Below are 23,156 nucleotides of genomic sequence, written 5' to 3' on the forward strand. Positions count from 1 at the left end.
AAAAAAAAAAAAAAAAAGAAAAAAATCAGGAAAAATCTGGATCGGAGCCTCCGGTGTGATAAATTGACACTCGATCCAGCGGTTGCCTGGAGCGCGCTTTGAAGCGGGAGAGGCTCCTGGGGAACTTCCCCCTCTCTCTGATGTCTGAAAATTAAAAATTAATCTGCTATGAAAAATTAAAAGGTGAAACTTTCTGCTCTTTCAGCAGCAGAGCTTTTGGAATGCTGATGTGGGGCTTGGAATGGAGGCTGAGTGACATCTCCGGGAACATCACCGTGGGCTGGTGCATTCTAATATCAGATTTTAATTGATTTTTGTAAATTGGAAACCTGTTTGCAAGGGCTGGAGATGCTTAAAAAGGGGTAAATATTTATTTATTGATGTAAATAACCTTAAACAGGCATTTACTCACTCCTGCAGAGCTACTCACCATTTACAACACCGTGAAAGGAAACCAATGCTTCCGGCTGGGAAGTGATGCTGGAATCTGCTCACCTTGCAAGGTTTAATTTGGCTTTTTTATAAAGCAGTGGATTCAGGCAGAAAATGGGTTAAAAATGCACTTTATTCCAGGAGCAAGCAGCAAAGGTGCTGCTGCTGGTGGCCTCATGGGAGGAGGCAGAGGCAGGAGGGAGAGATGGGGAGTGGGACGGCCCCAGGGTGCCAGAGGGGTTTCCTCAGCCCTCCCGGGGTGTGTGTCCAGCACAGGTCTGTTCTCCACAGGGAGACCGAGGGAAATAAATCCCTGTCTTCCTGAGGAGCACAGAGGGTTCCGTAGGTGAGGTGTCTGCTGAGCTGCAAGGAATGGGAGCAAATGGAAGCAGAGCCCAAATGCAATCTGTGAAATGGAGTCGGGGGTTCAGCCAAGCCGAAAGCGGCCGTGTCCCACCCCGGGGATGCCAGGGAAGCCGTGGGGAGAGCAGAGATGAGTTCCCATCAAGTGCATTGGCTTGGAAAATGGGGAAGGTTTAGGGTCAGGTGCACACAGTCCCGGGGGAAGGTTTGCCAGGGGAAATGGGAAGAGCTGCAGCCACGCTGCTGTGATTGCTCCTTTCAGTGTCGATTTTCTGTAGGTCTCAGTTGTCCAGAGCCATCACCTGCTCCTGGAGCACCGCTCTGGGAGGGGGGGTACAGAATCCTGGAGTCCTGCAGTGCTTTGGGCTGGAAGGGACCGTAAAGCTCAGGCAGTTCCAGCCCCTGCCATGGGCCTGGATACAGCACAGGACAGCAGCTCCCTAATGGAATTCTGTCAGACACATGATGGAGGGACTGGTAAGGAGGATAAATGGGACTTGTGGGCTCAGAACCACACCCTGCGTGTCAGGGACAGCATTCCCTCTGCAGCTGCTGGGAGTTACTCTCTATAGTGAGAGTAACTACACAGATGATGAGATGGGAGACAGGGACAGCTCCAGCTTCACACCTGCCTGTCCCAGTGTCCCAGCAGGAGGTTGGGACTGGATGGTGTTGAAGGTCCTTTCCAAGCCAAAGCCTGCAGGACCTCGGCAGGCTGCAGGTCACCTCCCTCCAGGATGGATCTGGAGAGGCAGCTGGCAGCAAAGCCCACCTGGGATATAGGGAAGGGCTGGATGCAAACCAGCCCTCTGTGCCTGTGTCTTGTCCCTTGGGATGTGGGAGGTGGTGGGCTCCAGCTCAGAGGTCTGAGTCCTGAGGGATTAAAAAAAGATTAAATACCTTTTTCTCCCAAACTGGAGGTTTGGATAATGCATTGCTCCTGAACATGGAGGCTGGAAACAGTCACCCTCCATCTACACCAGATTCCTTCTGCTGCTCTCCTTGGCTGTCTCTGCAGAGGAAAACACACATGGAAGGTAACAGGTACTCCCTCTTTTTGGGAAAACACTACATGATTCCACCCAAGCTGCTGAGAGCAGCCGCAGCCCGGGTGTGCCTGAGGGAGACAAGGGCAGGCAGGCCCTGCTGGGGGGACATGGAGCCTTGGGATCCAGGGCACGGCTGTTTGGAATGCCGTGCCCTGCTGGGAAGGTGCCCAGGGAGCCCCCCCCAGCTGCTCCTCGGAGCATCTTGTCCAGCTCTGCTAAGGATTTAAACACCCGTTGAAATTAATCTGCTGGATAAAACCTTTTCTTCATAGTCTTCATTAATCACCCGTCCTTCCCGTAGATCCTTGCAGGAAAATAGATTTTTTAAACCTGTCAGCTGTGGTTTTGTGGGATTCATTTCGTGCCTGTTCTGTCTGTTCTGCACTGCCGGGGAGGAGGGAGACAATTAACCCGGGGCTTCAAAACTCCGAGTGCTCATTGCTGCCCCGGAGCTGGGAATTACGTAAACCACCGGCTGGGCTGGGCGCATTAAATGTAGAGTTTGGGGTCGGGGGGGGCTTTGGGTTTCCCGGCAAACCGGGAGATTGGCAGGGCTGAAAATCCGTCCCGAGCCACCTCCTTGGGACAGCGGGGGCTGCCAGCCGCGTGTCCCGCTGGATTTGGGAAGGGGAGGGATGCTCCAGCGCCGGCCTCGGCACCTGCGCACCTCGGGCCGAAGCTCATCCCTGCTAACGAGCTCACGGGGGAGCAGGTTTCCATCCGAACGAGCCCCACCCGTGGGTTTCCATCCCACGGCCCCAAAAACCAGCACGGCGGGCTGGATCCCAGAGGATGTGACCCGGCGTTCTACCCCAAAGCGCGGCTCCGGTTCCTCCCTGGCATCAATTCTGGATTGGGGCGGAACTGCAGGGGCCCGGGGAGGAAACACTTCCAGCAAAGGCGGCGGAGGAGCCCCCGGGGAGCGGCGCGGAGGGAGCGCCGCTGTGGCTCCCCAACCAAGCCGAGCAATTAGCGCCGCGCTGCCGGGAAGGGCGGCTGAGCTGCCAGCGCCCGCCGGGCCCGGGGGGGAACCGGCCTCGGAGAGCGGCTGGGGACGGGCCCGAGGCTGCAGAGGGACCGGGACACCCCGAGGGACACCCCGAGGATGCAGAGGGACCGGGACACCCCGAGGATGCAGAGGGACTGGGACACCCTGAGGATGCAGAGGGACCGGGACACCCCGAGGATGCAGAGGGACCGGGACACCCCGAGCACATAGAGGGACTGGGACACCCTGAGGATGCAGAGGGACCCGGGACACCCCGAGCACGCAGAGGGACCGGGACACCCCGAGGATGCAGAGGGACCGGGACACCCCGAGGGACACCCCAAGCACACAGAGGGATGTCCCGGGCCAGGAGGGACAGGGCTTGGAGCCACCTGGGACAGTGGGAGGTGCCCCTGCCATGGCAGAGCTGGCACTGGACGGGCTCTAAGCTCCTTTCCAGCCCAACCCATCCTGGAGTTCTGTGACTTCCAGCACAGCCCACGCCCTGGCACGGCATCACCCCGTGGGGAGGGCTCCGAGGCTGCTCCAGGAGAGACATGGCCCATCACTGCGCTCCTTTTCCATATGGAGAAATCCATACACCAGTGACATTTCTAGGACAAGCTATTTTTGCTGTGTGAGGGGGCTGGAAAAATCAGAGTGGCTTTCAAGAAATGAAAGCACCCTATTTAAGCTGAGAAAATTGTTCTTGCTGATTAACCTCGAGCTTTTCTGCAGTGTTTCTGGTGACATAATCCCACAGGATCTAAAGGTGAGAAGGACAGCTTTGGCAGAGGTGCTGGAACATGAAGTGGTGAAGGGTCCAAATGGGGTTTGGAAACCTCTCGAGCTGCTCCGTGGTGGTGAGCTGGGGTGCTGTAAATGGTCACCCTGAAAAGTAACCCCCAAAACTGGGGGTCAGAGGCTGCTCCTCAGCAAAGAGCAGTGGGACACGGCAGCTTGGAAGTTACAAAAGTAATTCCCTGATGGAAAGCAACCGCACAGTTAGATGGGCAAAGGGGCAAAAAGGCAGATAATAAATTCCCCTAGATTTCTTGTACTTCATTTGCTGCAGAGTTTGCAAATTGCTAAAGTTCATAGATTTTTTTTTTTTTTTTTAATGCAGGAAATTCCATGAAAATTATGACAATTCTGGGAAGTGAAAACCAGTGCATCTCCGGGGGTGTAGATCCAGCAGGGGAGATTTAGCTCTTCCAGCCTAGAGACACACCAACTGCAGTGTGGAGAGGCTCCCAGACTTTCTTCCCCTTTCTTTTTTCCCTTTTTTTCTCCGTGGGGATAATAATAACAGTGTCAAGGACACCATTCAAGCTGATGCCTGGAGAGCTATTCAGTCCAGGCCTATTTACGGCCATTATAAAATGCCTGTGGATAGTTCAACGACCGATTTTCAAGAGTCTTTCTCTACCTTTTGAAGGCTCAGGAAAATCTATCAAACAGCAGAAATTAAGCTATTTTTCTTCAGGGGAAGAGAAACAGAGCAGGGAGCTTCTCACATTAAAATGCTGCCGTAGATTCCCGATGAATGAAAAATTGCCCAGCATAATAATGAGCCGGGAGATGGATTTTGAAATGGCTTAAAGCCCCTCTCCAGGCTCTGTGGCAGCAGCGCTGGGGATTTGGGGGTGAAAGATGGAGCTTCTCTGGCTGCTGCTGTTCCCACATCCATGCAGGGCTGTGGGCAGGGAGTGAGGGGTGCAGCCGGGCCTCAGAGCCCCCAGCACCTGCTGGGATGCTGCAGGGCCGCCCCGGCCGTGGCACGGGGCTGGAGGATGGAGCTGTGCAGGACGGCTCTCGGGATCAGAGGAGAGAAGATTCCCTGCAGCAGCTCCCTTGGCTGCGCACCCGCAGCGGCAGCGAAGCCGTCCCTGTCACACGCTGCTGTGCCCAGGAGTCCTGAAGGCCCAAAGCCCACGCAGGCAGGGGCACACCCTGGTGAGTCCTCACTGTCACCCTGCCTTCCTCCCATCTGGAAAACAGCACGCGGTGCAGTTTGCTCTGAAAATGGGGGGCTTGGGTGCTGTGAGTTAATTCTCACACAACAAAAGCAATCTGTGTGCTGAACAAACAGCTCTCCCCCAAACGCGTTCCAGCATGGTTTGGGTCTCAAAGCCCTGTCCTGCTGCCATCCCAAAGCCATAAATGGGGCCCACTGGCTTTTCCAAAGCCTCCAGCCACATTTCGTGGAGTGGGAAACAAGTTTCTTTTTCCCTTACAGGATGCCAGCTCCCTCCTGTGTGTAACCACAGAGCATCATCTCCCTGCCCTGCTTCTCATGGGGAGGGGAGGCCCAAACGACCCACGGCCACGTCCTTGCCTTGGGGAGCAGCACGTGGAGCAGAGCCCGACACGCACCCGGCTCCACCCTGCTCTCAGGGAGTCGTGGGGAGCCAGAAGGTCCCTCCTGAACCTCCTTTTCTCCTTTGCTTGTGCCCTCTGGAGCTGTGGCACATTTCAGGGCAGTGGCACATCCCAACCTCCGAGGGCTCCTGGGGGGCTGCCATGGTGCCACACTCGCCCTGCTGTCCTACGGCCTGGAATGCCACGGGGGATGCCATGCCCTGCCCTGCCCATGGGATGCTGCTCCCTGGACACCACAGCCCGCTCTCAGGGCCTGCTGTGCAAGCTCCCTCTCCAGCCTTCCCTCCCTTCCCAGCCCGGGCCCGCATCCCAGGTTCCTTTTTTGTGCTCTCGGATCGATTGTGTCTGTCCGAGCCCCCAGTCTGCACAAGGAGAATATGAATAAATAATGCCGTGGGGATGAAGGGGATTTGGAGCTGCCACGTGCTCCTTGGGTAAAACCCTTTCCTTCCAAGAGCAGCCGTCGCCTGTGCCACTCCTGCATTTTGTTTTGTGCTGCCGAGGCTTTTGCTTCCCGTTAGAGCAGGAGCTGTGTCCAAGGCGTTCCCGAGGGACAAGAACTCGGCTGCTGAATTTGCACGGCTGACACAGTGCTGTCAGTGCTCCGGGCCCCTCTGCTGTGGGGCGGCGCAGCAAGCAGGGCTTTGGGGATTGCAGGGCGGGATACGGGAATGCCGAGCGCCTCTGCTGGGATGCCCGAAGCGTGCCCGCGCTGCTGGCTGGCACGCGTTCCCCGCCGGGGCGGTGCTGGGACGCTGCGGCCGTGCCCAGGGGATGGGACGAGGCGGGAGCAGGGCAGAGCTCCCCGCAGGGAGCGGGACGCCGAGCCCCGCGTCCGGCACGGCCGGTGCGGGCCGAGCCCCCCGGCTCCCGGCCCGGTGCCCGCGGCTCCCGGCGGGACGCTGCCGGACAGGCCGGTCCCCGCGGGCAGCAGCTGCCCGCTCCCGTGGGAAAGGCGCCGGGCCCGGCCCCGCGCTGCCTCCGCCGCCGCAGCACTTTGTTCTTTGTGAAAAGCAGCCGCTCTTTGTGCGGCCGATTTGAATTTGACCCTTTCCAACACCAAAAATCGATATTCCCGGGGAGAAGCAGTGGGTGCTATTTTTCCAAGGCCTGTTTACAGCGGAGCAGTCCTCGAGGCAGATGTTATCTCGCGGACTTTACCAAATTTTACAAAGCATTTTCTGAGCACATAATGACAGTATTATCTTTGTCCACCTGCTGAGAGGAGCGGTGGGCTCACAATAAATATCGGCTTCCGAGACGGGCGAGGCAGAGTCCGTCTTATCTGTCCAGATGGGGGGAAAAAAAGGCCCTAATTTACATCCCAGAAAGCACTGGGGTGTGACAAAGGTCATCGGCTGACACCGTACCCTCAACTGGGATGAAAAATCCACGAGTCAAGGCTGCACTGTGGGAAGGGGACACGGTCCCTTCCGGCGGCTCCTGCCCCCTGCTCTGCTCCCCGGCCCGGCGCCACCTGAGCCGTGGCATTCCCTGGCTGGCAGAAAGCGCCCGGCTCCACTGGGCTTCTCACCCCGTGTGGGTGCCCCTGAGGAAGCACCTCCAGGGCACCGACAGTGAAGTGGCAGCAGATCCACGGCTTTGGGTCCAGGAGCCACCTCCCACCGAGTCTCCTGGCTGGGCGACTCCCTCCTTTCCCTCCATTTCTAGGACATTTTCTGGGTTTTACACAAATACCCCACAATTAGTGAGTTAATGAGCTAATGAGGGAATTCTAGCCAGCTTCTCTCTCATCTCACAGGATCCTCCCTGCTCGGTGTGTCAGCACCAGACCCGGCACAACCTCCCCGGCGCATCCCGGGGGGCACAGCCCATTACGGAGGGGCGGATTCCTGGAATTAGTCACTGGATTAAGGTACGTGGCCCCGTAATTAGCAAAGGCACGTGTGATGCTGAGGTGGTACCTGAGGGTCCACAGGAGCTGAGTCAAACCACGGCTGCGTGCTCTGCTCCGGGGGCGTAGAGGCTCTGGCCGCTGGGATGTCACCGTGGAACATGTCCCACTGCCCTGTTAAAATGACAAAAAGACAGAGAAAAATGAGTGGGGAGCCAGAAGGGAATATAAAATCATTAACGCAGCACCTAATACAGTGGGAGAAATGTCAGTGGGGACGCTGAGCTAATGGGTCAGTCTCCTCCAGAATTTTATTATCTCTGAAGTTTTAAATAATGCGTCACATTCGGATCCCGGTGCCCCTCCTGCCGTCACTCCGTGATTCCCCAGCCCAGCACAAGGAAGTGGTAAGTCAGAGCCACTCACTCTTGTCTACGCATTCTACAGGTAGTGATCGAGCCAAGATTTATTTATTAGTCCGGCTGTGATTGATTGAGAGGAGATTTGCTCGCTGGAGTTAATTACAAGCAGTAAGTGGCCGCGCTGGCTGCCCGCAAAGCCCGGCCGCTGCTCCGGGGACACGCTGCTTTGTGCCCCGCGCCGTGGCACGGCCACCCGGGGCACACAGAGCTCTTGAATACTCACCGTGATGTGATGTGATCCCTGGCAGTGGGGCATCCCTGCTAGAGGGATGTTTCCTGCCTGGCACGGGGTTTGTCATCCTGCCGTCAGCGTTCCAGGGGCACTGCTGCGCTCGGGCTGCCACAAGTGGCACACACTGAGTGTGCCCCAGGTCGCCCAGGGGTGGCATGTGCACAGCCACCAGTCTCTGTGGCTGGCTCTCAGGGTGTTAATTAATTCATTTATTAATTAATTGTCTCTCCCTCGTTGGCTCTTTGGGTCGGGCTCCCTGTGCCCATCATGGTGAGAGCACCCCGGGGAGCCCTTTGTTCCACAGAGGTGAAAAATTGTACCCACAAAAAGAGTTCCCCCTGCGATCAATTCCCTCTAACAACTTTATTGATCAGCTGCAGTAACATCTCCCATTTATTAATTATGAAGAAGATGTTCCAGTGATTGCTTAAAGTTAACTGCTGTGCTTTCCCTCTGCCCTCGGGCCCCAGCCCAGCCAGCACTGCCCAGAGTGGCATCCCTGTCCCTGGAGGGATTTAAAGCTTCGGGGTGCGTTTAAAGCTCTTGGGGACATGGCTCAGTGGTGGCCTGGGCAGTGCTGGGGGAGCATTTGGTCTCAATGAACTTGGAGGGCTTTCCCAGCCTGTAGAGATTCTAGAATTGCTCCGTGCCCTTCTTCTTCCAGGATCCCAGAGCTGGCAGCTGGCCCTGGATTTGTGTCCCTGCAGCACTGGGTGCTTTGTCCCAGATCCTCTGCACAGGGAACAGCCAGGATGTGTCCGTGGCTTTCGCTGTTGGAATTACTGACAGCAGAGGTGACAAATGCCAGTGCTGGGACCGGGAGTCCTGTACACATGGGGAAAGGGATGTCGGGGTGGTTTCAACAGCCCAAAGGAGAGCTTGCCCACGTCCTTTGCTGTGGAGCTTTTCCAGGCCCAAATCCAGCCTGGCGAGGGGCTGCTCCCGGCCCTGCTCCAGCCTCAGGACCATGCCACCCCAAATGCCCAGTGTCACCAGGGCTGAGGGGGCTCATAAACCACGGTCACACCGTAAATAAATGAAGGAGTCCAGCAAGGGCAAGGAAGCCCAGGAGCAAGCTGGAAGCAGGGGTAAGGAAGGAAAAGGAAGGTCAGAAAGAGGGTAATTAAGGAAATGCAACAAAGAGAAATTATACAAGAGAGGATTAGAAATGTACAATTGGTGTCGCTACCCAGGGCCATAAATCACCCGTGGTGGGAAGGAGATGCTGAAGGAAGCCGAGGGTGATGCTGGACTGATTATGAGTTTGAAATATGGCACGTTGGCAAAAAATCCACGGCGATTTATCTTCTGTCACCAGCCATCCCGGGAAGGTGGCAGCCATCCCCACACAGCTCTTCTGAGACTGCAACTCCGGCGCTGAATTGATTTCTGAGCCTGCCAGCCTGCATTCGTCTGAGCAGGTAACAAATAACACAGGGAGGGAAAAATTGGGAAATCAAAGAGATCGCAGTCACGGCGAAACAAATGGATGGGGTGGAGGACGGGGATTTGGATACCTCAGACTCTATTTACACTCTGCAAGCAAACAGAACCCCAAATAAGCCTTTAGCATGGTGTCCTGGATATGTAAAGATTTAATAACTCAGATTTGCAGTCCTACCCACACAGAGTGATTGCCAGCCCGAGAGAAGGGTGAAAATATACATTTAGTGAATATCTAGATCTAAAAATAAGAGAGGGCTACAAATCCTAGCAACGCAGAGGGGTTGGTTGGGAGGTGAATGAAATTGGATTAAAATATGAACATGTGCTGTAACTACAAATCCAAGCCCAACCGGGCTCCGTGGGCGCAGTGCAGGAGCAGGGCTGGGGCCGTGGGGAGCCAGCCAGGAGGGCTTGGGGGGGGCTGGAGATGCTGCAGTGCCGGTGGGAGGCAAAGCAGGAGCCCGAGAAAAGCTCCAGAAGGATCTGCTGGCAGGAAGCATAAACCAAAAATAGGCAGTGGCAGGAATCAAGCCGAGAGTGGGGAAAATGGAGACGGCGATCAATACCTGGAGACCAGAAACACAGAGGATGTGAACAGGTTTTATTCCTGACCTGTGCAGCCGGGGCTGAGCTGAAAACCTGATTTCTCTTAGAGAATTCATAGTGCAGAAATGTCTAAAACTGAACCATGTAAATGAGGGCATTGATTGCAATGTGCCCCTGTGCCTTTAGCACTCCTGAGCTGCTCCCAGAGGCTGGAAAGGGGACCTTGGGGCATCTCTGCCCAACCACGAGGGCACAGCCCAGTTCAGGGGTCAGGGAACGTGCCTCTGGCCCACGACAGTGATTGCTGCTGCTGCTGCTGCCCTGAGGGTGCTGGAGGAGACACAGCCTGTGGGTCTGGAGCATCCAGAGTGGGTGGGAAACATCCATTTTCCAGCTCATCCATGGTGAGAATGAAATGAGCAGGGAAGAGCTCCGAGCTGGAGAGGCATTGTCCAAAGAAAATACTCCCAGCACGGCGCTTGCTCCTGGGCACCTGGATCAGCCCCACTCCCACGGCAGGCCCAGACCTCCAGCCTGGGATCCCACAGCCTCTCCAGGACCTCACCATTAGGAGAACTGCCCCCATTTCCTAAAAATACTGACCTAATTGGCCCTTGCACTTCATTTCCCCGGGATTAGAGCCAGGGAGTCCCAGGGCCCAGGGTCCTCCCGTAAGCACGGGAGTCCTGCTGGAAAACAGATGGTGAGGAAAAATGATTGGAGGAGGAGATTAATCATAACACTGATAGAAAACCAGATCGAAGGGATCAGGGCGTAGCAGAGGGGCTGAGCGATAATTTGGTGCCTTGTGGGAAATGAGGAGGACAGATGCTTGCCTAAATTTGGGGATTAGATTTTGTAGCCCAAAGAAGATAATAAATGAAATGATTATGGCATTAAAGTGCTGGTCCCTGTAGACAAGTGGGTTGGCAAGACCCTTGGCATTAAGAGACAGGGATGAGGGGACAGGTCAGTTTTAGGGCACCCTATCAAAGGTCATCTCCTGACTGCTGAGAGCTGCTTTAGCCCAGAGGAAATTCCTCCTTCAGGGGATCTATGGAGCACGGGGCAAGGATCCTGTGGTCACGAATTTCCAATGAAGTTTAACAAAAAAAATAAAATAAAATAAAATAAAAAAGCCTTTTCTTTTTCTCCTTTTTACCTAGCTCGTGTGCTATTTGGGCTTTGGGAAAGTCATGGCATTTCAGTGGGACAGAGCTCCAGGGTAGCTGGAAGGGCAAGGGTGTGTGGAGCCACCAAGCCCAGGCTGCACTGGCAGGGGCACCCTCAGCTCAGCCGGCTCCTCAGGCTCCACACTCAGAGCTGCCCTGAACAAAGAGGTGCTTTTGTTCGCGGGGATTTTTCCTGGCTTTTGTCGCCGGGTTGAAGCCCGAGTGGCACCGGAGCTGGCCCGCTGAGGGCTGCCTGCGCCCGGCAGCGCCGGGGCCGGGCGGCGCTGCCCCGGCTCCGCAGGGACGGTCCCTTGCTCCCGCCCCGTTCTCCCTGGGAGGGTAATTGGAGCTCGGGCTTGAGACGAAGATCCGCCACTGCCTGGGGTCCCCGCGCTGCGGCCCCGCTGTTGATCCGTGCTCCAGTTTAAAGAGTTTCCCACGGAGAAGTGGCTAATGATGGTCCCACAAGATGAGCAGGGAGGAGGCAACTGCAGCCGCTCCTCTGGGCGAACGCAGCAGCCCCTCTGCCGGAGAGGGAAGCGGCGTGGGAGAGCCCGGGAGCCGGGGGAGGAGGAGGAGGAGGAGAGGGAAGTGCTTTACGAGGGGAGCCTCTCCTCTCCCCCACAAAGATCTAAAAACTATTAATTTCGGGCAGCAGCTAGGAAGATATACATGAAAGGGAAATTGATTTCTATTTAAATGGTATGTTTTCATCACCTTTTTTTCAGAGCATGAACATTCATCTCCGAGTACCTGTGCTAATTGATTTCAAATGCAATTCAACACAATCACTGTAGAATAATAAATCTGGGGGCCAAAAAGGGAAAGGAGGGAGAGCCTTCACAGGGACGGGAGCCTGGAAAAGGTGGCACGATCCCATTACAGCCGTCCTTGGGGATCAGCGAGGTTTGTGGATAACGCGAAGGGACCTGCTAATCCACATAAACCCTGGGGGAGAGAGAGATTGCAGCGAGACGGGGCACAAGCCAGGAAAGGAGCCGGGCGTCCCAGGGCTGGGAGGGGTGGTTTGGGGTGGGAGGGACCTTACAGACAATCCAGAGCCGTGCCGCGGGCAGGGACACCTTCCACTGGAACAGATCGCTCCAAACTCCATCCCGAACACTTCCACGGGAGCAGCGGGCGGAGGAGCAGGGGGAGGCTGGAGGAGCTGGGGGGCACCAGTAAAAGCTGCAGCTGGAGAAGCGGTGTCACCTGCGATGTCCTGGGAGGCCACCGCGCAGGACATCGCTCCGGGAGCAACAGCTCTGAAAAACATCCAGCTTTTAGGTGTTTGTCCTCAAATAAATAATGGAACATGATACCCAAAAAGCTGCTGTGGGAAAATGGGCTAATGGAAGCCCTGGGTAAATGTAGGTGAGGCGGAGGGGAGCTGCTCCTGCCTCAGCATGGGGCACTTGTGGCCAGATATTGCAGTGCTACAGCCTGTTGTGGTACTCAGGGCTCGAAAGGATGCTGGAAACTGGGGAGAGAGCAGAAAATAGCCATAAAAATTACCTGCAGCCAAAAAGACACTGCACAGCAACCAGCTGAAACAACCTGACACGTTTAGCTCATCAAGGAGAGAGGGGGAAATGCCCTGGTAGCTGGATATGGGAACTTCTGCAGGAGAAACGACAGAGTAACAAGGCAGCTTTAACCCGAGGCTGCTCCATAAGGAAAGAGTCCCCACGCTGCAGCCGGGGGGAAGCCGTGCGAGCCCTTCCCCACTGACACAGGCACACGCTCTTGGGTACAAGTAGGAAGAGGGAGTGAAATTCCGAGGCCTTTGGCAAATGAGCAAGCTGCGAATCCAGCGTGGCACCGTAGGATAAAGCTCAATAGCAATGTTCACAGGGAGTCAGCCCCGTTTACCCTGGCTGGTTTGGCTCCCAGCTAATCCGAGCCGTTTCACACATCGCTGGGAAGGGAAGGGGATGTATGTGCACACTGCTCAAACTGGAGATGCTGCTGCAAATTTTCTGTTCTTTTGCTGTCTCCACCGCTGGGACAGAGACAGGCATTTTTGCTGGATTTCTCTGAAGCAGTTTTTATGGATATCATCTTTTTCCAGAACCTGCCAGGGAGAGGGTTAGAGCTGAAAACCCACCTCCAAACCACTTGGAGCTCTTATATTGATGCAGCTGGGACTGTAAGCAAAATAAACCCAGTGAAATAATGGCCAGTGGACAGGCAGAGACCGTGGAAAGGATATTGATTGGAACAGGGTCTCTTTTCTGCACAGCACAGTGAGCTCCGGAGGGCTGAGCTTCAGGTAATTTCTAGCAAATAATGTGTTGTACACTGTTATTTGTGGATCCTGGAAATCAAACTGGAGCATCCGGGGCTCTTGTCTAACAAGTCCCTGTAGCTAGAGCCAGTAGCTGGTGCCTTGAGAGAAGAATAAAAGCAGCAAATCAGAAATAAATTGGAATAAAATAAAAGGCAGCATGCTTGGCAGTGGTGGGACACCGGGTGCACCCCCAGGCGGCAGCAGCTTCCCTGGGTCCGTATGTAAACCCTGCCAGGAATACCCCACAGAAGCTGAATGGGATGAAGTTTTCCAGGTGCAGAGGTGCAAGATGGGATGGGACACAGGGCCACAGGCACGGGGAAAGCCAGGAACAGCAGCTCTCCCCTCCATCCCTGCGCCAGGGCCAGGAAAATAGATGTATGGGTTCCTAACATTCCTCGAGCTGCCGGCGCTTGCTGCCAAAAGGATTTTGGGGGGCAGGACACACCTGTCCACAGCAGAAGGGGCGTCAGGAGCCCTGCCAGCGCCGGCATCCTGCACGGGTAACAAAGAGATTGCAGCACCGCTTCAGAGGTGGACAATTGGAGAAACTGGCTCATATTTTTAAATGAACAAATGACACTTCATCGTGGCCGTGACAGAGGGCTCGGCGCTGCTTTACAGTAATCTATGCCTTCTTGAACACACGGCTGCGATCCTGGCCGCCAGCAGATGAAGGATGGAGGAGCAGGCAAAAGGTTAATAGAGCATTGGGCCTTTTTTAATTGAAAAAATGACTGAGGGACCATGTAGCAGAGCGAGCTGTAATATTATTACAGGCTGTAAGTACTGTTACAGAGACTTACTGTTCATCTGGGAGCAGAGTAATGAGCGCCGGGCCGCGGCTCCCGCCTCGGCCGGAATGCCGATGGCTCTCCAACAGGAATCAGCTGCCTTGGGAGAGGGACAGGGTCGCCTAAATGTTTGTGTTCCTTTGCAAAGTTTGAGTTTCTCCAGGAAGAAGTACCCTGCGTGGCTGGCAAACCCGATTCCTCCACATGATGCCACAGCAGTGCCATACCAGATCAGCATTGGCGTGAGAGAGGCTCCAGCTGGGCTCGGATCTGTGGTTAAGGGAAGAGGCTGCAGGGAGCTGCCTCCTGATCCAGCCTGCGTGGCACAGGGTAAACCAGCACAGCTGTGTCCATCTCAGGAAGTGAGACCTTTATGCCACCATGGAAGGGCCCCGTGTCCTTCCCTGGCACTGCTGGTGCTCCCTGCTGCAAGTCTGGCACAGGGCACAGCATGGAGCATTCCTGCACCTGAGCATCCCTGTGCCAATTCCTGCACGGGAGCATCCCTGTGCCCCTGCCATGGGTGCCCTGGTTGGAATCTGCAGCACAGACCCTCCGCTCAGCCCCAGCATCCCGGGGAGCTCCGTGACCCCGCAGTGCCATCTGCTCCAGAGGTCAGGAACGGGGATAGAGGGCACCTGGGAGAGCCTGCAAGGACAGAGAGGACGAGGGGGAGGAGGATGTCCCCGAGAGGCCGGCAGACAAGGGGAATGGCCTTGCAGGCTGCAGCAGCCGAGGGAAGCCCATCCTCGGAGGAAGTTTACTCCGGAGCAGGGTCAGTGCCCAGCTCAGCGGAGCCCAGCGGTGCCGACAGGGCTAATTGATGAGGAATTGCCACCGGAGCGCTGTGTCATCCCGAGGAGCTGAACTCGGGGCTGGGGGAAGCAGGCTGTTAAACAGGCTGTGGAGGCACTTTGGGCCGCCAGGATTTATGCTCCGCAGGAGCAGCTCTATCTGTCATCTGTGAAAAGCCTCATTTACAGAGAGACTCCGTCAGGAAAGGCAATCAGCCTGGAAGCTGCTATGCTGGGAATTTATAACTGCTGTGCCAGGGAGAGCTCATCCCTCCCTTCCTCAGGAGCCCCAGGAGCGGTGGCAGGAGCTGCAGGGAGCTGGTCTGTGCCTAGGAATGGGTGTTTGCTCCCCCAGGGAATCCCCTGGCCCCAGAACCGCCTCAAAGAGCTCCGAGCCTGGAGAGTGACACGGTCTGATGGTGACATGGTCTGTGGCACGGCTGGGAATGCTTCTGTTAGGAATTCACAGACCTGTCTCCCGTGGGCAAACAGGAATTCTCATGGAAAAAAGCACGTTTTGCCTCACCTCTGGGCCTGGTGATACCCTGGGGCTTTGAGGATTCCCAGGCATGGGAAACCACAGAATCCCAGAATGGTTTGATTTGGAAGGGGTCTTAAAACCTAGTCTTAAAGGGGGTCGGTGCCACCCCCTGCCATGGGCAGGGCCACCTTTCCCTAGCCCAGGTTGCTCCAAGCTTCTCACCGCAGCCCGGTGTGGATGCCCTCTCCTTCCCAGGACCCCTGGGAGCCCCAGCAGGGCACAGCGCTGGGAATCTGCTGGGCAGCTGGGAGCAATGGGTTATTATGGCAGCACGTGTTCCTGCAGAGCCCACTCCGGTCCCCTGCTCCAGTCTTCCCATGATGGACCTTGGAATAAAGGCCCTGACCGACAGATGGATGGCTAACATCATCATTTGCGCTGCATTTTCCTCTCCCGTGGAGGATGAGCTCCAGTTACTCCCATCCATCTCATTCTTTCGAGTCATCTTCATTCTGCAATTTCCCCTCACCCCGAAAAGAGTCAAAGATCGATCCGTTTCTTTCCAATTCCAGCCAGGGAGAGGGAAGGAGCCCGGGGAGAGGCAGAGGATGCCTCTTGCCTCCCCAGCACATGCCTGTCTGTGGTTCCTCCCCGTTCCGAGCGGGAGCACGGCTGCCTGGGTATTGATCCCTCCCAGGGAAGTGCTGCAGCCTGTGTCCTGACCTCCTGCTCACCTGCCAGAGCCAAAAGCAGTCGGCTTGGTGTCTCTGCGAGGCAGAAAAGGAGTTTCTCCCCTCAAAAAGGCAAAGAGTGTCCCAGCCAGGACAGCAGCCCACGAGCCCAGCCACTGCCACTCTGCAGCAGCACAGAAAGGAGTTGGGAATCAATCCCCACGGGAGGAGGGTGAGCCCTGCCCACATCTGCAGAGTCGTGTTTGGTCTCAGCTGCTCTGTTCAGGGCCAGCTGGGACCCTGAGGTTGGCAGTGGGGAGATGTGGCACTCAGATCAAAAATGGAATTCAGACACCCACCATGAAACACTTCAGAGCCAAACATCTCTGCCACGTCACTGTCCCACTAAATCCTCACTCCAACACATCCCTGTTGTGCCCCTTGCCCTGTCTGGTAACAAGTCTGATTTTAGGTGTCACGCAGCAGGTGTTTAATTATCAGAGACGGGGCTTAATGGCATTTGTGTCCCAGCAGGGAGCAGTTTGGATGCAGTTTGGCTCCAGGAGCTGCCAGTGCTGCCTCCCAGACTCCCTCTCTGATAACAGGTGCTTTTACAAACATTGTTAAATGAGATGGATTCAAAATAGGCCTGGTTTTCCCACCTGATCGATAGATCTGAAAGTAACAATGCCAAATATCTGAAGTTATTGTGCAGCGCTGATGGCTGTCAGGACCACGGGCAGAGCAAAGACAAATACACACCTTTGCCTGGGTTATTACTTTAAGCCTGTTATTATCATTATTATGGGTGATTAAAAATCCCATTAATCAGATGCTAAACAGATTAAGCCCTATGAATTAATTTTCTGGAAATAACTAAGATAAACATTCTGTGCAGAGCTCATTTAATGAAATAGAAGCTGTTTATCTGCAAAATTAGGGCTTGAGCGTAGCTGAGCATTGGCTGGAAAAATCCAGTACGGTGTGGGCACAGCGGGCACAGGCTGGAGCCAACGCCGATTTTTTACCCATTCTAAGTAAAAGAAAAATCTTTCTGTAAGTAATTTATGATGCATTACACAAAGAGCTCATTAGCGAGAGCTACAAAATAAAATTACAGTCAGTTAGGAAATAATTCCTTGATTTAGTGTGCAAGGAGAGGGGGCTGAAGGGCAGAGGCCACCTGTGCTGCTGATGGGAGCACTGTTAGGGTTGTTCTGCAATGGGGACCAAGAAGGAGAACCCTAAGGTTGAATTAAGAATGTAAGATAACAAAATAGAAGAGATACATGAAAATAAAATGTATTCTGGTATGTTAGCAAAACAGAGTGAAATCTGGAGCCAAACAGGATTTTCTTCCTGGTTTATGTGCACCTCTGCACTATGCACAACCTCCACCATTTCCCTGCGAGCAGGAGGCAACTGGGAGCCAAGATCCCTGGAAAACCATTTTCTCCTATGAACAGTTAAACAAGAGGGCTCTTCCCAGCTTTGCCATTCACGACAATGATATAGGGAATGAACGTAAATTGATTTTTCACCACCATCTTTCCCTTCCACGATTATGGAGTTGCCTCTGAGAGCAAAATATTGGAACCAATGGGGTAAAGAAATAAATAGAAAAGCCATGCAGCTGTGGCAGCGTCCTCATCCTGAAATTATCCAGCTGTTCCTGCTGCTATCCCAGCCCTGGGGTGACCGACACCCCGATCTCCAGGGCATTGCTCTGGCTCCTTTTCTGTTAAGAGGAGCTTCACAGCCCAGTATCCAACCCCTAAAGTGTCCCCAGGGACAAGTGGACCTTCCCTTGGAATCCATTTATAGCCTTCTCCAGAAATTGCCTATGGAACTGCTGTTTCTTGTGCCTGTTTTAATAGATGGGTGTGTTTGCTATTGCTGTTGAAAGTTCTGTGTTTGGCCTTCTGAAGTCATTTGATTAGGAAGTAGAGAGAATATCTGAGCAGCAGAGAAGGCTCTCACAATCAGCACTAGGAGGAATAATCCAATTTTCTTGGCAAAGAAGGGCAAGGGTCCTCCTAGGAGGTCAAAGCTCCCTTAGCACAATTAGAACTTTAATTAATGAAATTGGTTGAGCCTCCACCAGCAGAAGCAGCGTATTTGTGGAGCTCTGGGAGTGAAGACAGCAGGTCCCTACTGGCTCTCCTGAGCACACCCTGAGCCCCCAAATGCACCCAGAACCCACATGGAGGACATTTATTCCAGAGATCCAACTCTGGGGCTCTTGGTTGGACATCAGAGCCAGATTGGCCTCTCCAGCAGCATTGTGAGGAGCGGCACGACTCACTGTGTGTCGTGCTGTTCAGACATGCTGTCTGCAATTAATATTGCATAATGGCCTCCCGATTCCTAAATTATGTATTTCTCCTTCTCAGCATCGTGTGGCTTTTTTACAGGGTTAATTATTTTCCATCATTCTGCCTTTAGCAACAGTCGTCTTAATTAAGGGGGCCAAGTTCCGCTCTCATTCCTGCCTGGCAGATCCTAATGAAATCAATGGAGCCGTGCGGTGTAAATGGGAGGGACGCCGGCCATCCAGTAAAAGTAAAAGGTTCCCTCTCTTGTTGATTAATGCATAAAATTAACTCAGGCTTAATGTCCAACTCCTGACTGAGTGAATCCCTGCAGAGCCCCCTCTCGGGCTGCTGTTCCACGAGCAGTTCTGACCTTGCTCATCCCGTGTGCACAGCAGCAATGCTCTGCCACGGCAGCAGCATGCCCAGGGTGCCCTGGCTGTACTTTTGGGTTTGAGAAACACGCAGAAGTTTGCAAGCAGGACTCCAAGTCACTGTCACCTCTCCCTGCAGTGGCTCCAGACAGCGCTGAGCAGGTGGTCCCTGTCCCTTTGCTCCTGCCCAGGGCTCTGCCAGCAGGCAGCTCCCCCAAAGCCATGTGCTGTTCGCTTCCAGGGATCAAACACCTGAGGCAGGGATTTAAATCAGCCCAGAGCCCCGTCCTTGGCAGCGTCCCCCGGCTTCCTGACTCCCTGACTCTCCCCCCCAACCCTTGCCTGCTGGCACCGAAAGGGCTGATCCCCAATTATTCCTCCCTGGCTTGCATTTCCTGACAGCCCAACATTAAACCAGGCCCAGGCAGCCATGCAGGGGAGGCTCCAATAAGTGGATCCACATGCAATATTCATGGATGGCTTCAGAATAGTTACAGATCCATCACGCTTGGCAGCAGGATGGGGATGGCGTGCTCTCCTAATGCTGGGCTTAAGCACCTTCTTGAAGCCGAGCCCTGAGGGTGGGTGACCGCCTGGAGCCGGGGGTGCCGGCGCGGTCCCGCCGCTGGTGTGTCCCCATCTGTCCTGCCAAAGGCCCCTGCCCGCTCCAGAGTCCCCTCCCACCTCAGGGAAGCCCTGGAAAGCCTTTTGGGACCTGGGCCTGTGGGCATCCCTGGCCACCCCATAATGCGCTGCTCATGCACCCGGCTGGAGCTCTGGATAAGGAGCAGGGAAAACAAGGGAACCGCTGGAGCTTAATGCCCTCACTCCAGGAAAGGTTTGTTTACCAGCTTCTGGCCAGCACCACACTGCAGCTCCAAACCTGATCTCATCCCCTAGGATTAATTTTTACACAATCATTCCGCAGTCTATGATAATCACTCCACAAAAAAAAAAAAAAAAAAAAAAAAGAAGAGATTTGGGATTTTTTTCCAGCGCGGAGGATTAGGCCTAAAGACAAGTAATCTGCAGGAAGCTCAGCTGCATGCACACCACTAATCGCTCCGCACTCTTCCCAGCTTTAGCTCTTTCATTAGGATTTTCCACAGTGGGCTGGCTGTCCTTGCTGAGGCCGGCTGCCCTGGACAGGCAGACACATCCCGAGGGATCCGGCCGCGTGCCAGCCCACGGGGGTCACGGCAGCAGCTCGGGTGAGTGGCAGTGCCAGGAGTCCCTGCAGTGCCACGCGTCCCTGTGGTGCTGAGCATCCCCCTGTGCCCTCCAACCTGCCGTTAAGAAACTACTAAAAGAAATTATGAGCTTAAATCCTGAAGCTTTTAGTAAATTCCTGGTGGTTTAACTAGGTGAAGAGTGAATAACAACCAGGGAACTGGCAATTTCCCTGCTCCAGGGGCAGCCGTGTTCTCCTGAGCCCCCAGGAACCTGCTTCAGCTGCCAGCTTTGCTGGTCTGGCTTAATTAACCCTGGTCCTGCACTAAGAGCAGCAGTGAGTGCAGGAGGTAGCAACACACACCCCAATCACTCCTCATGGTCACACCAGGATTATTCCCATTGTTTCCCACTGAGGCTTGGGACTGAATTCCCAGAGATTCCTGATGGGATGTGATCCCATGCCTAGAGCTTGGCAGGCTCCTGGCTCTGCCAGAAGGGTGAGAGATCACAGGCTGAGAAAAATTGCTGCAAGTTTTAAAGTCAGGAGAAGAGACGTGCCCGTTGTGCCCAGCAAGCGTTTTTCCAAATAAAATTAAAATAAGTACATCTCTATGATGGCTCTGACCACAGGGATAAGGATGCAAGGCCAGGTTTTTAAAACAAAATAATGTAAGCACTTAGAAAAGGACTCGAGCAGACTTTGGGTACTTATGTTCAAAATAATTGTCCCAGGAAACCCGATTCAGCAGCCACCCAGGCTGAAAGCACTTAGGCACACGTGGGCAGGCGTTCAACAAAGCATTTAGTGACCCCGGCGCTGCATCAGCAGGAACGCGGGGCTCCGGGCAGGGAGTGACTCAGGGAAACCGCGGGGCTCAGGCGGACGAGGTCCCGCCGGGGGACGGCCGGGGTCCCGCCCGGGTCCCGCCTGGATCCTGCCAAATTCCCACTGCGGTCATACCTGGTCGCGCGTGGGTTCATTGGGATCCCAGCTGCTTCCAGGCTGCATCCTGCCCAGCCCTCTCTGGGGTCCCGTCTGGCCCCAGGCACGGGCGGCAGTGTCCCCGCTGTTTGCCGCTGGCTCCTGAACTCCCTGGCTGCTCCCACTGCCTTAAGGGCCGCGATGAGAGGGTTCCTTAGCCCAACGGGATGACCCAGGAGCCGCAGGAGCTCGCCCCTCACACCCTTCCCCCGGGAATACCTTTGCAGTCCAAGCAGAGCTGCTGTAATCCAGCAGCCGCGGCTGCTAAACGCAGCCCAGGAGGGAGAAGTCTTGTGGTAATAAATCCACGGATCTTCACACCCCAGCAGGCTGACAAGCACGTGGTTTTAAAAGAGACTTTAAAACCACTTGGAGCACTTTGAGGCAGACCGAGACCTCCTTATGCTTGGAGACCCCAAACACCAGCTTCAAAGGAGGGAGGGAAATTGCAAAGATAGCCCTGGAAAAAAGTGGATTTCAGTGGGGGCAAGTCTTCGTAGCACAAGTTTCCTGTGCTGTTATAAAGACCGTGTACGTTTTGCATGAATTAATCAGAAGTGGGAACCTTTCCTAGGCACATGCCCTACCTGACAGGTGGCTCTTCCGCTGGGCTGTGAAGTGATCGATGCTCCAGGTTCCTTTCGTGTGGTGCGGCCGTGCTTCTGCTCGATGGGACCCATCCCTCCCGCAGTGCCACCCCTGCTGCCCGGGGACTCTGCCCCAGGACGGGGTGTCCATGGGTGCCCAGAGAGCGGGCTCTGTCCCACTGCCCAGCTGAGAGCTTTCACACACGAGGCAATTTCTCCTTGCAGAGCCTCAGACCTCAGCTAACCAGATTTCCTGCCACTGCCACTGCTGAATTTCCCTGACTTTAGGGCCAGTGTTTCTCACCAGCTGAGGGCTTGGTGCACCTGGGGCTAGGCCAGGACTGGTGGGGAGCTGCTGGCAGCCTGGGTCACGTCCTTCCAAGCTGCCCCTCATCTTCAAGGCAGCTTGCAGAGGCACCCTGTGAGCCGCTGGCTCCTTTGGAGCTGCCCCCAGCCCCGAGGTGCCTAATTGAGGTGGGAGGGGTACCTGGGCCTCCCCGCTCCTGCCGCAGCCTCCGGCGAGCTGAGCTCTGTGTCAATTACAGGAAAATCAATGAAGATACTGTTCAGGACTCCTTTTCACCATTCAGCACGGATGATATCCTTCACTTTCTAGCACTGATTCATTTACTTTCAGCCTCTCCAGGGGCTCCTGACATATTGCTATCTCTGAAGAATCTGAAGCAAGAACTGCCTTTGTTTCCACTGCAACTTGTTGGTGGGGCTGGGGCTCACCGAGGGTCAGGAGAGAGGTTGCAGCACACAGCAGGGTTTAAACATTTCTTACCAAAACACCTTCCCAAGGTCCTCCCAGATCTCTTTTGCATGGCTGGAATCAGGGGAAAAATGGGTCCAAACACAGGATCAGAGTGCCATCAGTGTCCTTGCTCCAGCTCCAGGCTACTTCAGCTGAGCTGTCCCCAAAAATGGTGACACCACAGTAGTGCTGCTTCTCTTGTTGGCCACGTTGGATGGGTATTGGAGCAACCTGGTCCTGTGGAAGATGATCATGGCAGGGCCTTGGAACTGCATGGTCTTTCGCAGTCCAGCAGCTGTGAACTCTCCTGCAAGAGAAAAGCCAGGAGAGTGAAGAGGACTGTGACACCAGGGCTGCACAATCTCACTCTGGGGTTTATTCCTACCCCCAGGACTCAAGGTCAGAAATTACAGAAGACAATATCAAATGTTACAGAACCGATTTCTAAACTATTTAAAGCAAAAGTCTGCAGTTGGTTTATCATGAGAAGGCTTGGATTTCACTGGGACAACACTATCCATGTTCAAGCTGGGATACCATGCACTGGGTGGACAATAATGGACATCAGGTGAGAGCCACTTGAAATGCCAATGTCCTGTATCAAACCACTGCCACTTCCTGCACTCCCAGCCTTTTCTCTCGCTCCACCAAAGCCACAGGCAGCCCGCAGCAGTCGGATATAGACCTCAGGCAGTACTCTGGCCAAACTCCCACTGCAGGCGGAAGAACCACACTGATGCAAACCCCAGCCCCGCGAGCTCCTCATGCTCCTGCTCTTCAAAGAGAGCTCCGTGCATGGAGAGCAGGAGGAAATAGCCCAGAGCAAGGACAGGGCTACAAAGACAGGATCTATTATTTATGAGGCACTTCAGTGAACTCGGGGCTTGGAGGCAGAGTGGGTTGGGGGGGGGCCTTTGTGAGGGAAAAAAATGGAGTTTGAAGAAATACTGCAAGTGATGCAGCATGCAGGAGTTGTGCTCATGAGAGACATCCCTGGGAGTGCAAAAGGCTCTCTTGGAGTTCACATGGGATTTGCTGTGTGGTTTAGCAGGCA

The 23,156-nt window shown here is 54.6% G+C and overlaps 1 protein-coding gene across 2 annotated transcripts; it reads right to left on the minus strand.

Moving 5' to 3' along the window:
• Positions 1-547: 547 nt before the first annotated feature.
• Positions 548-23,093, minus strand: LOC146763233 (uncharacterized). Of its 2 annotated transcripts, none has more exons than XM_085571440.1 (4): positions 21,346-23,093; positions 7,140-7,243; positions 1,696-1,807; positions 548-1,161 (listed from the first exon to the last, which is right to left on the minus strand). In XM_085571440.1, the coding sequence occupies exons 1-4, from the start codon at positions 21,494-21,496 to the stop codon at positions 1,094-1,096; spliced, it is 435 nt and encodes a 144-aa protein (XP_085427566.1). In that variant the 5' UTR covers positions 21,497-23,093; the 3' UTR covers positions 548-1,093. The 2 variants fall into 2 exon arrangements, with proteins under 2 accessions (XP_085427566.1, XP_085427567.1); XM_085571441.1 differs by having other exon boundaries at positions 22,133-23,086.
• Positions 23,094-23,156: the final 63 nt, after the last annotated feature.

This window comes from Lonchura striata, chromosome W (assembly GCF_050655825.1).
Source record: "Lonchura striata isolate lonStrDom1 chromosome W, ASM5065582v1, whole genome shotgun sequence".
In the NCBI taxonomy this organism is placed as follows: Eukaryota; Metazoa; Chordata; class Aves; order Passeriformes; family Estrildidae; genus Lonchura; species Lonchura striata.